Source organism: Aulostomus chinensis, chromosome 4 (genome assembly GCF_037954235.1).
Source record: "Aulostomus chinensis isolate RoL2024-O1b breed Wild chromosome 4, RoL_Achi_v1.0, whole genome shotgun sequence".
Lineage (NCBI taxonomy): Eukaryota > Metazoa > Chordata > Actinopteri > Syngnathiformes > Aulostomidae > Aulostomus > Aulostomus chinensis.
In genome coordinates this window covers 2,681,089-2,696,879 of record NC_141323.1, presented here as the reverse complement: position 1 = coordinate 2,696,879, position 15,791 = coordinate 2,681,089, and the positions used below count along the sequence as shown (strand labels likewise).

At 43.1% G+C, this 15,791-nt stretch overlaps 1 protein-coding gene across 1 annotated transcript; it reads left to right on the top strand.

The window, feature by feature from the left end:
- Nucleotides 1-607: 607 nt before the first annotated feature.
- fbh1 (F-box DNA helicase 1) lies at nucleotides 608-15,707 on the top strand. Its single transcript, XM_086201044.1, has 21 exons — nucleotides 608-965; nucleotides 1,205-1,372; nucleotides 1,478-2,049; nucleotides 2,221-2,357; nucleotides 2,475-2,616; nucleotides 2,744-2,925; nucleotides 3,006-3,080; nucleotides 4,092-4,183; nucleotides 4,415-4,583; nucleotides 5,278-5,497; nucleotides 5,619-5,706; nucleotides 5,789-5,884; nucleotides 5,968-6,104; nucleotides 6,866-6,962; nucleotides 7,082-7,248; nucleotides 7,369-7,444; nucleotides 7,534-7,728; nucleotides 7,933-8,061; nucleotides 8,292-8,398; nucleotides 9,401-9,535; nucleotides 15,154-15,707. Exons 1-21 carry the CDS (start codon nucleotides 920-922, stop codon nucleotides 15,313-15,315), a joined length of 3,192 nt encoding a protein of 1,063 aa, XP_086057170.1. The 5' UTR covers nucleotides 608-919; the 3' UTR covers nucleotides 15,316-15,707.
- The last annotated feature ends 84 nt before the right edge of the window (nucleotides 15,708-15,791 follow it).

Here is a 15,791-nt window from a genome sequence, read left to right as displayed (position 1 = left end):
AAAACAATCGTTTTTCCAACAATTAATGTCCTTGTGCACAGAAAAAAGATGGAAATCTATTATTTTGAGACCACGTGATTTAACTTTTTCACTCATTTTAGTTATTTATGTCCTTTGAACAAGTTGTGTGGCTGCAAACAATTGTGTGTATTCTTTATGTAAATATAATTTTCTCTAATTTTCTCATACCAAATGTCTGGATTATTTTGAATTACCACATTTTAGCTACATTTCAGTGGACTATTGGTCACTATAATTGTGACTCCACCAATTGCTGGCATTAAACGTTATAATTAGTTTTGGTGTAGGGTTAACATAATACCTTTCCTGAACTTCAAGAAAGTTAATTTGTCATGTCACAAACACTGACTACTAAACTCTTCATTTCTGATAAAAAAGACAAACAAAATGACAACGAAAACCTCGACAGACGATACCCGACGCGTTAAACTGCTCAGCCAGTCCACTGGGTGGCGATAAAGTTTCTTAACGCTGGTTGCCTGCTTATATTAAAAAGTAGAAGAATGTATGCAGGCACATTTTCTGACGATTAGGATTTAAAAGTCCATTAGGTGGCGGTAATGCAACATAAATGGGCAACAACCGTCATAAAACTACACCGAAGAAGAAGAGTTCAACAACACAGCCCTTCGAACTTTTCCCCTCTATATTGTGGCATGAAGCTACCTAAGAGCATAAATGTGTCATTAGCGAAAAATACGGGCAATGAGTCTTTCTTAATTCATTAAGTGAGGCATCCCGTCCAAGTGTTTACTGGTTGTTGGTAGCAGAGTTGCATTAGTAAGCTAACTGATGCTAATGTCTGTGTTGCGAAGTCCTGAATGATTGTTATGCCACGTATGACGGTAAAAAAAACAAAATAAAAAATCGATACCAACGCTGGAGTAATTACGACAAAATGGAGGGAGAGGACAGAAAAATGAACGTGGAGGTGGCTGTGAAAGGTAAAGCTACACGGTGTCTCTGCTGCTTGTGTTTACATAGCTTCATAGCACTGTGTTTATAAGTTTGCAGAGAAATAATTTTATAGTTGTTGAAGGACAATTTCTCAACAGAGCTGGTCTTTTCACACCTACATTTCTACCGACAAGCAACATGTAGCTAGTATGGCTGATGTGCATGGACATTGCTTACTTAGCTGTTTGTGTAGTGCTTAAATTATTGAATGTTATGTGGTTTCCAGGGAAAGCCAAGCGGAAGCACCTCAATGCTGAAGAATGTGATGAACTGGCACAAAGTTCAGTTGGCACTGACGCTCTCACCCAACCCCAAACTATGAGGTACAATCTGGGAAGGAACAACCCCAACCGGGTACTGTATCCCAGGACTCCCACCAAGCAACGGAAGTGCGGTAATGTACAATAAACTTGCATGTCACAATAATACCGGTTTCCAACATATGAGAACTAGTCCCCGTTTTTGTTGATATAGTTGTTGTTTTTCTCTTAATTATCAGCATCTACTTCAGCAAGTCCTTCCGGGCAGCAGAGTAGCATCAGTAACTTCTTTCCAGTGACTGGAGTCCTCAGTTGCAGTCCGCAGAAGTCGACTCAGCTGTCGTCATCTACAGCCTCAAACGGACTCAACAAAGAGCTTTTTCCCAAAAAAGAGACAGTTATTTTAGAGGATAATGAAGACGATGATGTTAGTTTATTAGCAGGTGTGTCGTCGCTCGACCCTGAGATGAATGAAGAGCCTGATGATGCCTACATGATAGCTGCTGCATCACCTGAGACTAAGGAGGTGGACTATTTGGAGGGAATGACATCAGAGATGTTTGGAGATGATAATGATTTTGAAGTGTGCGTCAGTGAACTTTACAAAGAGCAGGAGGAGATAGAGGCCCTTCCTGATGCCCACTATGGGCTCCTGGGAAGCAGCAAAGACCTGCTGCAGCCCCAGGGTTGCATGGAGGATCTTCCAGAGGAGGTGCTGAGGCAGGTACTGTGCCTCCTTCCTGCCCAGGACCTGTATAGGAACGCCAGGCTGGTCTGCCACCGCTGGAAGAACATTGTTGATGACACAAAGGTTATGCACACACACACACACAAAGTTGTGTTAACTCACACTTGTGCAGTGTCTGTTATTTGAGAGACGGGGCCATGGGAAGTGGGACATCAAAGAACCTCCTCAACAATCTCTGACATTGATTTTGGTCTTCCGCTTTGTCTCTTTTGCCTGTGTTCATTTTTTTTACAGTTTGTGCCCTTCAAGAAAAAATACTTCCGTTATATGATGTTGGAAAAGGACACGGTGCTGGAGGTCTTAGCCGTACTGAGGAGCAGTGGTATAAAAGGTCCAACGTCCTCACAGCACAGCATGCGGCATCTGGTTTTGTAAGTTCATATTTCCTCAGTGCCACACCATTACAAAGAGATGCCCCACTTTCCGATCCTTGCCATCTTCTGGCATAGGTGCCTGCTAGCTTGCTGACTCTGCTTGTTTTCGGACAGTCATATGGTGCAGCATCCCATTGGCGAGCGTGTGCACCCTGTGGACATCCTCAAATGTGTCGAAAAACATCGCCTTTTTCCTGAAGCTGAGGCTTCCATCAGATTACGCATTCCTCAAGTTGGGAAGTTCATGGGTATTGAGGTTTGTTTCACGATTGGTAGCATTCAGTCGCTGTTTTCTTAAGAGACATTCAAGAATAAAGTAAGTGAATGTCTGGTGTGCACACAACATCTAGTTTATTTGTTATTTATTTGTATCTGATCCCCAGGGTCCTCACCCACTAGCGGCCATGGCGGTGATCTTGATCCTCAGCGAGAGTGTTGCTGATGTGCAGGCTTTGGTGTTATTGCTCAGTGACTGCATGTCATACACAGCCATCAAGGAGTACCTCAGCCACATCGCCATGATGTTTCTGGCAGTGGAGAGGAGCCATATTCAAATTAGTGACCGGTGAGAGCTTTGGCACACGTGGCTCATCTTCATTTGTTTGGGCTATTTCTTCTCTTATTCTCTTGTTTCTGCCTCCCCAGGGCACATTACAACATCTACTATGTTCTTCATCTGATGGAAAATGGCCCCTTTTCTGTCAATTCTGGTCAGACCAGGTGAGGTCCTCGAAGTAGAGGGATTAAATGACTCCTCACACAAAGAAATATAAAACATCCTTGCCCATCTCACCACCATGGGGAGCAGGGCATTCAACACTCTGCTCCCATCCATCCATCTATTTCTTGCGCTTATCCTGTTAAGGGGGGGGGGGGGGGGGGGGCAGCTGGAGCCTTTCACAGCTGCCTTCAGGCAAGAGGCGGGGTTCACCCCAGACAGGTCCATCACAGGCTCAGAGGTAGAGTTGCCGTCTAGCAACCCAAGGGTCGCTGGTTCGATCCTCGCTTCCCCTGGTGACCATGTTGAAGTAACCTTGAGCAAGATACTGCATCCCTGATGGCCCTACGACGGACTGGCGACCCATCCAGGGTGAACCCCGTCTCTCCCCCAATGTCATCTGGGATAGGCCACCCCCCACCCCCCACCCCCCCGGCTCTGCTCCCTGTCCTCAGAATTCATTAACACCCCAACTCAGAAACACTGACTCATTCTCCCCTTTCAAACCACAACTCAAAACACATGTTTAACACATGCTGCATGTATTTTTTGTTTTGCCTTTATTTTGTTGTTCACTCCTGTTTTATTGCTGCTGCTTTTTTTATGTACTCTATGTACGGTTTCCTCGAGTGCCGAGAAAGGCGCCTTTTATATAAAATGTACTATTATTATTATTATTATTACTATTGTTATTATCCTCTGCACCTTACTTTTTTAGTTATAATTTTGAGATGGACCACATATTGGTTCTGTAGTGCTAGTGTTGCTCTGAAAAGGCAAGCGGTTGTTGTTTTTGTTCATTCTCATTTCTCGATAAACCCGACTCAGCATTCCCAGCTCAAATGAGCAACTTCAGATACAGTATGTGTGTTTTTGGACTTAAGTTTAATTAATGTTAACCTTAGTTATTTGCTGTGTAGGGCTGCTTACTAAACAGGACTGAACTAATTCACATGTGAAGGGTTATCTCCTCAGGCGGAATCATCGTGTGTGCTGACTTGTGTTTCTGCTAGGGGGCGTGACATCCATCTGACACGTGAGCAGCGGCAGATCCTTAGCCACGACATCCAGGAAGACCATGTGGTCAAGATCATAGCGTTTGCAGGTACAGCAGCAGCTCAGTTACTGTCCGTCTCTGCTGCCTTCAATAATACAATGTGAAACATGTTCAGATTCAACATATAAATATGACCAAGTTGTCTTTTTAATACAATTTCATGTATGAATAAATGCTTGAAAAGTTCTGAATGTTACATTATAAACTCCTTAATGATAAAGGTTAACATGGCGTCAGCCTGAGCTGAGACGTGTGTGTTCATGATGTCACGGCTCACAGGTACAGGGAAGACTACCACGTTGATAAAGTACGCCGAGCAGCGGCCATACCTCCGCTTCCTATATGTTGCCTTCAACAGGTCGGTTGCGGAGGAGGCGTTTCAACGCTTCCCCCATAACGTGGACTGCAAGACGATCCATTCCTTGGCCTACAAAGACATTGGATGGAGGTAAGATCTACTTTGATGCTGTTTGGCATTTTTGTGAAAGAGTACTCTTAAAGTTAGACCAGGGATAATGCCCTTACATGAGGGTGTCTCCATGGTTACACCATTACCATCCCATAAGAGCATGCTCACTACTCTCGTAAATTGCACAGACCCCCAGCTCATAGAGCTCGGCTGAGAGCAGGAAAGTTGACATTGTGCTAGCAAATTTAACATTAATAACGGTCCACGCTGTTGCGTAAATATAAGCTGACGGTATAATAATCGGAAATATCCACATCGACCATGGTATAACTTGATTTAAATCTGAAGCATCTAGAGAACAACTTCCAGACATGAGCTTTGCCAACACATGTCGTTCTGAGATCTTTTTGATGAAATTGAGGAAAATATTTGTCTACCAAACCATCTGCCATTCAGTGGGATTCTCTTTGCTTATTTGGAATTTGCAGCAGGGGTTACATTTTATAGTGCACCCACTACATTCCTGCGATTATGGCTTCCAGCTGTTTGTGTTGCCAAATCCATTCATTTTGTGTTTGTCTCTGCTACGCTGATCAGGGAGCTGCCTTGCTGACCCGTTCTTTTTTTTTTGTAACAATGACAATGTAGGAATATGAATTTATTGTGTTATTTGTTGCCAGCCAGTTTACAATCCCATCATTCGCTACTCTCTCTGTGATCGTTTCCATGGCAGATACCAACGTAAGCAGAAGCTAACCTCTACCCTGACCCCGTGGTCCATCAGTTCATGTCTGCCTGAAGGCAGAGGAGGTTTTCTGAAAGCTAAAGTCGTAGTGTCCACTCTCCAATCCTTCATGGCTTCAAACGACCCCACCATCTCCAGCATACACGTCCCCAGCACCTACTTCAGTCACCGCGGCCACAGGACAGACATCGACGAAAATGAAAAATTGGTATGAAGTCGTTAATGTTTGCTAAGTGATGAACAGAGTGATGGTAAATACAAGTTACCAGGTGAATGAATAACAATGAAAGTTTAATTTCAGCTGCATGTCTTCTTTTATCAAATTCTAGTTAGTTGTCCAAGATGCTCAGATGATTTGGAGCAGAATGAAGGACGTCAATGACAAATCCAAACCAGCCTACTTCATTAACCACGACGGTATGTTGATGCATTATTAGTGAAATGTAGAGAACTGATATTAGGACTGCTACAGGGTTTTAATGTAATTTTTTATTCTCAGGTTACCTTAAGTTATGGCAACTCCGAAACCCGCTACCATGTTTGTCCGCCAAGTACGATGCCCTTTTCATTGATGAAGCCCAGGACTGCACACCAGGTGTGTTGTAACCCGCACGACTGAGGAAAACGAGTGTAACTATTTTGACTTCACATTTTCTTATCCTTCTTTCTTTCTCCTAGCCATCATGGATGTGCTGCTGTCACAGCGCTGTGGGAAAATCTTGGTGGGAGATCCTCATCAGCAGATCTACACCTTCAGAGGAGCCGTCAATGCTTTGCAGATAGTGGACCACACACACATCTACTACCTGACTCAGGTTAGCGCAAATTCACATGACACAAATGGAAACATTTTGTGTAGTAGCTGTCAAGGTCAGGGAATTTCTTGCCCAGAGACATTATGGATGCTGCAAACCAATTTTAAAACTCATTAACACTTGTCAGGAATTATTTTCAGGAATTAATGAATGACAAGGTGGTCATCCCAGGGGTCCATTAAAATTGGTTTGCAGTGTCCATGATTTCTCTGGACAAGAAATTCCCTGAAATCAAAGGGCATTATTCGACTTATTTCATCACTTGCAAAACATGGAAATAATGAGACTAGCAATTTACTGTATAGTGGCAATCCCAATCTCAAGTTTTCCACAAGCCATAACTGTCTCCATGGTAATATTTGAGGATCTGACTAATTCCTGGAAGAATCATTCCTGTCCCATAAGGATACACACACTCGAATGATCAGCATAACTTTTCAAGTCGTGCAGATGTACCTAGATGGAGAAAAATCTATTCTATCTAAGGATTTTAAATTGAAACTGCTTAATTGACAGAGGAAATGTTGCTGTGAAAGTCTCTTTAACCTGTTTGTTTGAGGCATTCATGCTTTACATGAATACATTTCTCATGGTAATAATGAGGGATTCGCTGTAATATTTGATTAATGTCAGATAACTGCAACTACAACTAGTAATATTCAGTGCTCATCTGTGACTACTCCTATACCCTAGGAATAGATGAAACTGTCTGTTGTTTTACTAAGAAATGGAACTTGTGTCATGCTTGTGTTGTTGTCCAGAGTTTCCGGTTTGGAGCAGAGATCGCCTACGTTGGCGCCACCATCCTCAAAGTATGCAAGAAAGTAGAGAAGATTCTAGTGGGAGGAAAACAAAAGGGTAAGTACTCCTAACACTAAAACTGTCTTTTTCACATTGGTTTTCCCTTTTTAAAAAAAAAAAAAATACTAGGTTATCAGTCTTGACATGTTTTTGTGTACCATGTTGGTTTTTCTCAGGAGGCGTGTGTGACAAGGCTGCTGACGAGGCCTTGGCAGCTGTGAAGGCGGGAAGGACTGTTGGCCAGGGGAAGATGGCCATCTTGTCGAGGTGCAATGTCAGTGTGTTCAGTGAAGCTGTGCGACTGACCGACATCAACCCGCGGTGCCGCATCCACTTCATTGGAGTATGTACACACGCAGGAGGTTTCGGCTTGTCCCAGCTTCAAAGGACCAGTCTTTTTCATTTGATTAAAAAAAAAATTCTTCTAAGGTCACCAAATAACTACTTTTATATTTTCATATAGGGTGTTAATAATATCGGCCTGAATAAGATCCAGGACATCTGGCTGCTGATGAACAGTGGACCTCACCAACAACAATGTGAGGCTCCAACATTTGTGCTCAATTTCCCCCGCCACTCCATTGGGTTGGAAACTGACCTTTTCACATTACATTTGCTCTGCCGCAAGTCATCAAAGACCACCTCATTGGCTGCTTTGCAAGGATGAAAGGTAACGGCTACGGGGCCCTAAAGAATTATGCAATGCAGACAGAGGACCGGGATCTGGAGACCAAACTTAGCATTGTTGAGAAATACGGAAATCGCATCCCTGATCTGGTGAAACGCCTCGAGTTGTGCTCCATAGATAACCTTAACCAAGCAGGTATGCATACACGCATGTACATACACGCACACACACACACACACACACACACACACACTTTTCAATGTGCATTTAAACTTTGTGAATGTCTGGAAAAAACAAACAAACAATTGACCTGAGCTATACAACATCAAAAACAATACAAGTACATGCATGATACTGTATGTTCTGCATGCACTCCTAATGTTTGCCGTTTTGTTCCAGACTTCATCCTCGGGACGGTCCACAAATCTAAAGGCCTGGAATTTGACACTGTAATGGTCACCGATGACTTTGCCAACGTTCCCTCCTCCAGGCATAACCTGGATGATGCTGACCCCAACTTCGCCTTTGGTGCGTGATTCCTCCCCCGGAGCTTGCTAACCTGAACTCTTTCAGGCTTCATTGTCTGTACTGTTTTTAGAACTCCCAGACTCATTTTATGAACTTGTCACATGACACTGTTCTGAAATGGGATGTGGTTTTGAAAGTAATAAAATGGTAAATATTTATGTCCAGACAGTTCTTGCAGGAAATCATCCATTTTCAGTTTGTCTTATATGTACTTCTCTCTCTCTTCCCAGACGAAATTCCCGATGATGAATGGAACCTGTTGTATGTAGCAGTGACTCGTACTAAGAATGTGTTGATCATCACTAACAACATCCGTCGCATCATCACCATGGCTGGGGTGCGACAGACTTTATATCTTAGATGTTCCTGCTCCGTTGTACTCTGTCTGCATAATCACAGGAACACTGCAGCTGTTGTTGTCTCTGTTACTCTCATTTAGACAAAATGTAGTTTTTTTAATTTGTGTATTTACTGAGTTAATATCAAGCCAGTGCAGACAAGGTGAGAGGTAGCTAGCCCGGCCTCACTTTTAGCCTCTCATCAGCTGTCTGTTAATTCCATCCATCGTCATCTTCCGCTTATTCCTACACATTAAGGGTCGCGGGGGGGCTGGAGCCTATCCCAGCATCAACGGGCGAGAGGCGGGGTTCACCCTGGACAGGTCGCCAGTCCTTCACAGGGCCAACATAGAGAGACGAACATCACACTCACATTCATACCTACAGTCAGTTTAGAGTATCAGTCAGCCTAGTCCCCAATTGCATGTTTTTGGACTGTGGGAGGAAGCCGGGCTACCCAGAGAGAACCCACACAGACACGGGGAGAACATGCAAACTCCACACAGAAAGATCCCGTGCCCGAGCCGGGACTCGAACCCGGAACCTTCTTGCTGTGAGGCCACAGTGCTAACCACTGCACCACCGTGCAGCCCTGTCTGTTAATTATTGAACAGAAATAGCAAGATATCAGCATTTCTGGTTGGAGCTTAATCAAATCAATGGTTCAAAAGAAGCTGTATCATGAATCTCAGCAAGAGAAAGGAGTTTACATTTAGACAGGACATGTTTACCAATGACTTTTTATTAGATTAATAATATTGGCCAATTAATCTCTACTGGAATGTTTTGCTCTGTAATATTGGTAATGGCCGTTAAAAAAAAATCACTGATTTAGACAGACTTGTTATTCATTCAGTATTCTCTGCCACATAAGAAGGTGTCAAAGATTGGAGAGTGTGAGCCACAAAATCTGAATCTGCATCTAGATTTTCATATATGGCCGCAAATATCAGACTGTGCCCTTCTACACAGTTATGACTCTTTTGCTATGTCCTCAACAGGAATATTACCTGACCTCACAGATGCCCAGCGCCCCACTGAAGGCCAGCAATACTCTGCCGTGCTCCATCGCCAACTGTCCCAACTGCATCACACCCGGCTCGGCTTTCATCATGTCCAGAAGAAAGATGCAATGTGTAAGATCAGACTTTATATGGATGATTAATCAGGGTCATGACTGATCAGACACAGTCAGGAAGTGAACCTGGATGTTACCTGCTCCATAAGTTTCACTAACTACACATCCAGTTGCAGAAGTTTCGGAATATCTTTGTGTGACCTATTGGTTAGCCATTAGTTACTAAAAGTACTGCATTTGTTCCTTTACATTTAATTTAATTGAAACCTCTATTCTTTATTTTCCAAATATTATTTTTATTAAATCTCAGAGGTCCAATATACATACGACAATATATTCACTTTAGAAGTTTATTGTGAAGAACGTATTATCAAAAAAATTGTTGGTCAAGGCATTGTTTTTAATTCTTATTGGTGTAAATTAAGGCAAGTTCAAGTCACCCAAGCTAAGTTACGCTGCATCGCGTCTGTGTGTGTGTGTGTGTGTGGGGGGTGGCTCTACACGCGGAGATGAACATTAGATACTTCTTTGAGAGGCTGATCTTCTTTGATTTAAAAAAAGAAAATGAAATCGACTCCAACAAACGGAAAAAGGCTTCACTAGTCAGGAGATAAGACCACTGCTAAAGCGAGGTTTGATAGAGTGATCAAAGGATCCACATTAGACGTCAATGATAGAGTCCTGGTCCGCAACCTCCGTCTCCGCAACGTAGTCATTAAACAGATGGCAGGCTTACCCGTTTACTCTGTGCAACCTGAAAAAAGGGGATGGACTTCCTCAGACATTACACAGCAACCACTTACTTACTTCCCTATGGATTTCTTCCTGAAGCTGAGAAGGAGGAGCAAAAGACAAAAAGTAGACAACCAAGACCAAAAACAAGACAGCATAAGTGCCATCAAGCGAGATGAAGAACCCCTTGCTTCAGATGATGAAAATGATGAAAATTGGTATGTAACGTCTCCTTCACCAGATGTCACAGGAACCAGATTTCTCAAAGATTATCATGTGCCAAAGTTCAAATCAACATCTGTTTCAAGTAACAAAGTGAAAGCTCAAAAGCTCATGACTTAGGTAAGACCCTAATACCAGATGTGGAACAGTCAGCGGATGTGGACAGCTTACCAGATGTGGAAAACTCAACAGATGTGGAAACGCAAAGTCTACCTGAAAGAGGAACAACACCTAATGGAAACACAACCACTTAACACTTCAACAACAAATCAAGAGGAAGAGGGACAGCAACAAGAATCAGGCAGTCCCCTCAGACGATCACTGAGACATCGTCAACCATCTCGTCGGTTTCATTACGCTGAGTTGGGAATACTCCTGGTCTCTGTTGTCATTTCCTTGTTTCAAGGATTGAGTATGGCCCTTGTTAATTGTTTAAATGACGATGAAAAAAGAAACTAGTCAACAAAGATACCCTGGAAACTAGCAAGAGTCGAACAGCCTTGCAAACATGCTACGGGACATGCATGCACTCACAGGGGCAATGTGTAACCTTTTGGTGAGCCAATAGTTACTAAATGTACTGCGTTCATTCCTTTACATTTAATTTAATTGAACCTCTGTTCATTATTTTCTTAATATTGTTTTTATTTAAACTCAGAGGTCCAATATACTATACTACAGTATATTCACTTTAGAAGTTTATTGTGAAAAACACATTATCAAAAAAATTGTTGGGTCATGGTATTATTTTTGATTCCTTTTGGGGTAAATTAAGGAAACTTCCACCCTCCCCATGTCAGTCACCCAAGCTAGGTTAAGCTGCATCGAGTCTGTGTGGGGAAAAAAAGAAAAGAAAAAAGGCTCCACACTCAGAGGTGAACATCAAATGCTTCATTGAGAGTGACATTCTTTGATTAGAAAAATGAAACTGGAGCTTAACTCCTTTTGGCTCATCTCCAACAATCCCCCTCCTGATGTGTTCAATCAAAACATCACGACACAGACCCACAGAAAGAACACCTCCAGCTTGATGGGAATAGACTCATTTCCAGCCCCCCTCTGGAATTCCGATCTGCGCAAGGAGGTTGCTCACACTTTGGTTAGGTCCTTTTTACAAACGTTTTTCCACGATTTAACCGTATTATAGCTTTTATGAATAGTGGACTAGAAGAATCCTTTATCGCACACTATGAGCAGCGAGCGGGTCTTCATAGCCATTTGCACAGCATTTCTTTACACAAACTATGATTGAACAAATTCTAAACCAGGTTTGTAAGTACATGTGTGTCACATCTATACCTTAAGTTTTAATCATTACGAGTGTGCATGATTGGTGGGGAGGTGACAGGGGGCAGGTCTTCATCTTCTGGAACCACATCTTCTCCCTTTGTAGGAAAAGAGGGTGCGTCAATTTAGCCATGAAAGTTCATAGTTTTCCCCCTCTGACATCAGCATTTCCTCGTCTTCTGTGTATCCCAACAGACTGTGCCTCTCCTCTGATAACGCTAAGGGCATCTGATATTTTGTTTGTGATTGCTGTGTCGATACGTTTCACACAGAGAGACTCGATACATGTAACACAACACAGGACGAACAGTGAGACTGCTACGGCTAGTGAGATGAATATGGAGCTCATCATGGTTTTCCATTTACCAAACATTTGTCCCATTCAGTCTCCAAATGGATTATTTACACCAGAGTCCATTTCTTTGGACAGTGTTTTGAGTCTCGATAGGGCCTTGGAAACCAATCCATCGGGGGCAGGATTAATCAGGATTCGGGAACACTATGAGTAGTGACGTTACCAACAGGCTGATCAGGCCTGTTGTTAAGTCACAAGCCAGTCACTCAAACCTTCATCCTCATCCTGGAGGTCCTTCAGACTCTGTCTTATATTTGCCAAATTTCTTTCCCCAGGGTTTTCAACTAGTGCGCACTGTGTTTTGTGCCACCAGTTACTGGGTTTTTCATCCAGTTGTACCTTCAAACTGTAATCTGTGATTTTCATGACCTGAAAGGAGCCTAAACACCGTGGTTTATTCCAACTCCATCGATATTGTTTTTTGAGTATCCAATCTCCTACTTGTATAGAAGTTGGGATCTGCTCGGCTGGTTCCTTCAGGACAGCTTCCTCTGCCTGTGGGGAGAGACTGGTCACATTTGCGTTTAGTACCCTGATGTAATCACTCATTTCCTGTGCAGTGTTGTAGTGGAGAGATGGTAGATGGACATGGCATTCTTTGCTCCATCAACACCTCATGTGGGATTAGACCATGAGCTGAGTCTTATGGAGAATAGCTAGACAGGAATTGCTTCGGGCCATTTCAGTCCCCTACTTGCACCTGCTTTTGCTGGCCCTTGTTTCAATGTGCAGTTCATTCTTTTCTCTAATCCCTGTGACTGTGGATGATACACAGAGCCAAATTTGTGTTGAATCATGGGCACCATGTACTGAGTTTTCTGCATACAGTGGTATACATTTCCCCCTTGTTTCTGCTTTCCTAGTCCCTCGTGTCATAGCCCCCGCTCTAGTTCGATAGCAATTGGCTCCAATTCACTCTTTGTGTCGTTTCCTCTCACAATCTTCTCATTCCTCCCTTTCCCTCTCTCTCTCTGCCTCTACTTTCTCTGCTTCCTCCTGTTGCAACTTTTCTAAGAGCTGTTCTTTCCCTTGACCCAATCGGCTGTTCGTCTCTGTCCTGCAATGGTTCTATATCGCTTGCGGCCTTGTTTCTACATTCCAGCCTCCCACCTCTACCTTCCAGTTCCACTTAAAGAACCCTTCTTCCTTGCTGCCCTCGAAGGCCTGTCACTTCTGATTCCTCACCTGTCTCGGGACCCATGAAGTCCCAATCCTCAAGTCTGCTACTGAATCCTGGCCATCTCTCCTGTTTCGTCTAGCCTCATGTACTCCCACCTCATCCCTTTTGTTACCATCCTCTGTCCCCTTTTGCACTGCCAGCCCTATTCATTTCTTGATAAGTGTACCAGTTTCTTCGACATTCAATAATTCCCCACTTACTACTTCCACTGATGCCATGATGAGGCCTTGGGTAGGGTGTTCTGTCTTTTCCCCCGTATGTCTAAATGGTTTGACACGAGGTAACTGGGGTAGTGTGTTGCTGGGCTTCCCTTGAGCCACAGTATAAGAAGGAAGAGGCAAGGGTGGAGCAGCTGGGGCGCTCGGTTGAGGTCTCCGATCTTCCTGGTTGTTGCTAGTCTTTAATAGTTTCAAACACTCATCATATGCCGCTTGGCACTGAGTATATGGCCGTAAACGTGACAAAATCGTCCTCTTTAGAATTTTCGGCACGCATCTCCCTTTTGTTATCACTGAGGCCTTTTTAACTTTCGCCTTCAAGTGTTCTAGTTTATTTCTTCTTTTTTGGACTACTAGCTTTAATGCTGAGGGTTGGGTGATAGGCCCCTCCAATGTCCGAACACACCTCTTTCTTGAACTTTTAAATTCCTTTTTTTTTTTTTTTTTTAATCTTTGGCTTGATTTTCAGGCGGCTTTGTGTAATTTTTCTCTATATTTCATCCATGTGTAGTTCAGGACCCATACCTGTCCCTGTGCCACAGTCACTTCTTCTCTATGTCATTAACCTGCAAAATCTCTCTTAGTTCTAAATAGGTCCCAGACCTGACAGTGGTAATTTATGGGAGCGTTTCACCCAAAGGAATCCATCCTTGAGCTGGTACTGTCGCGCATCCGTAGCAACTCCAACCCTATAAATTTGTGGTGTTGTCCTCCAGTTCACCACGGGACTCGGACCCTTAATTCTTTTTAATTTGTACCGTTATCTCTTTTGAGTCGCTACAGGAGGCACTATGGGAGTCTAACCCTTTTCCTCTCTGTTCTTTTTAGAGTTATATTTGCCTCTTAATTGCCAGACCCGTGCACTCATCTTCTGTCCCTACTGTGAGAAATATGTGCTTGTACTTTTCATGTAATTCATTGCCTCTTATTTACCCAAACATTTAACAGTTTTATTCTTATAATTTGAGACACAATCATTTTCACTCCAACACCGTCAGTATAATTTGTTGATGTCCAATAGCAGAATTTGACTCAAGTAATAAGAGATAAATGCAGTCCAGGTTTCCAAATTCTCCTTGGTCACGGCACCAAATTGTTCATCCCCGTCCTCCTGGGTGGACTCACCCGGGACCTTTTGTGGCTTCAGGAGATAAAAGACCAAGAGGCTATTCTTTAAATCAAGCCCAGCGCTGGGAGAGCTCAGATGTAGCGTCTGTGGAAACCCAGAGAGAACTGACTCCCTCCTGCCAGGAAACAAAGTTACATTCCATTCTTAAAGAAATGGTCCTGACACTCTGGCATTTGTCCCTGATTGGTCAATTTCATGTAATGAGGTATGTAATGACCAAGTTTGTGATTGCAAGCAAAGACTGGTGCGAAGGCAAGTGTGTCTGGTGACATTTGTTGAATGCATCCTAACCCTTCCCACCCACCACATTTCAGTGTGCTGAGCAAAGGTTAGCCAGCTGGTCTCTGTGGGCCTTTGCTTCTTAATGCACGAACAGAGGAGGGAAGGATGTGGGAAGATGAACAATAAGAGTGTTTGTCAAAAAGTTGGCGTGTTTCTTCCAACACAAAATAACTGTTAGCATTAGTTAGCCAGTTAGCGTTTTGTGAAGATGAAAGAAAATGAAATGTCTGTGATGGGGATTTTGTTGTGTCCCTCTTTCTTTCCTCTCCAGACTGATAGTGTGCATGCCGGTGGCCCGCTGTGTGAGAGGTGTGTGTGGACACGTATCGGATCCACCGCCTACCTCATGACGGACGATGTGCTCTCGATGGCGGCGATACCACCCAGGCTTGACCCACTCGTGCACCACGGAATATTCCACGCAATGTTCTGATGCTGCTAGTCTTGCAAGGAATTTGTCTTTTACATTGCACTAAAACTGACCTTTAAATGTATATTCATGATGTTTTTGATTTATTTTTTTACGAATGGTCAGCGATTACTCAAAAGAGAGGGCGAAGGAGATGTGGATCTCAGTGTCACTGTTAGAGGGGGATTGCTTCTACTGTACTAAAGCCCTGTCTGTGAGAGACTCAATGTGTTGGGGAGAAAAACTGTACAAAGGTTCTCTACTCCTTTAAAATATTCTTATTCTTTGTATTTTATTTTATTTTTTTTACCTTTTTAGTACAGGGTTGGAGTAACTGTTCATGAGATTATCAACAAAAAGAAATGGCCACATCACTTTTTATGTCATGATGTAAATTAAAATACAGTGTTGCGTAACAGCATTTTGGTTGCTGCCTTTATTTCTCACGACGTGTGTCAGAGAGCTGCTGCTTTTAAGTCACTTTGGTGTGAGGCCCTTGT

Bases quoted from the DNA above. Each gene is read 5' to 3' on its own strand.
- fbh1 (XM_086201044.1), top strand. From the start codon at position 920: ATGGAGGGAGAGGACAGAAAAATGAACGTGGAGGTGGCTGTGAAAG. The intron at 4,184-4,414 runs GTACAGCAGCAG...CACGGCTCACAG, and splicing joins CAAGATCATAGCGTTTGCAG to GTACAGGGAAGACTACCACG. The intron at 7,249-7,368 runs GTATGTACACAC...ATTTTCATATAG, and splicing joins GCCGCATCCACTTCATTGGA to GGTGTTAATAATATCGGCCT.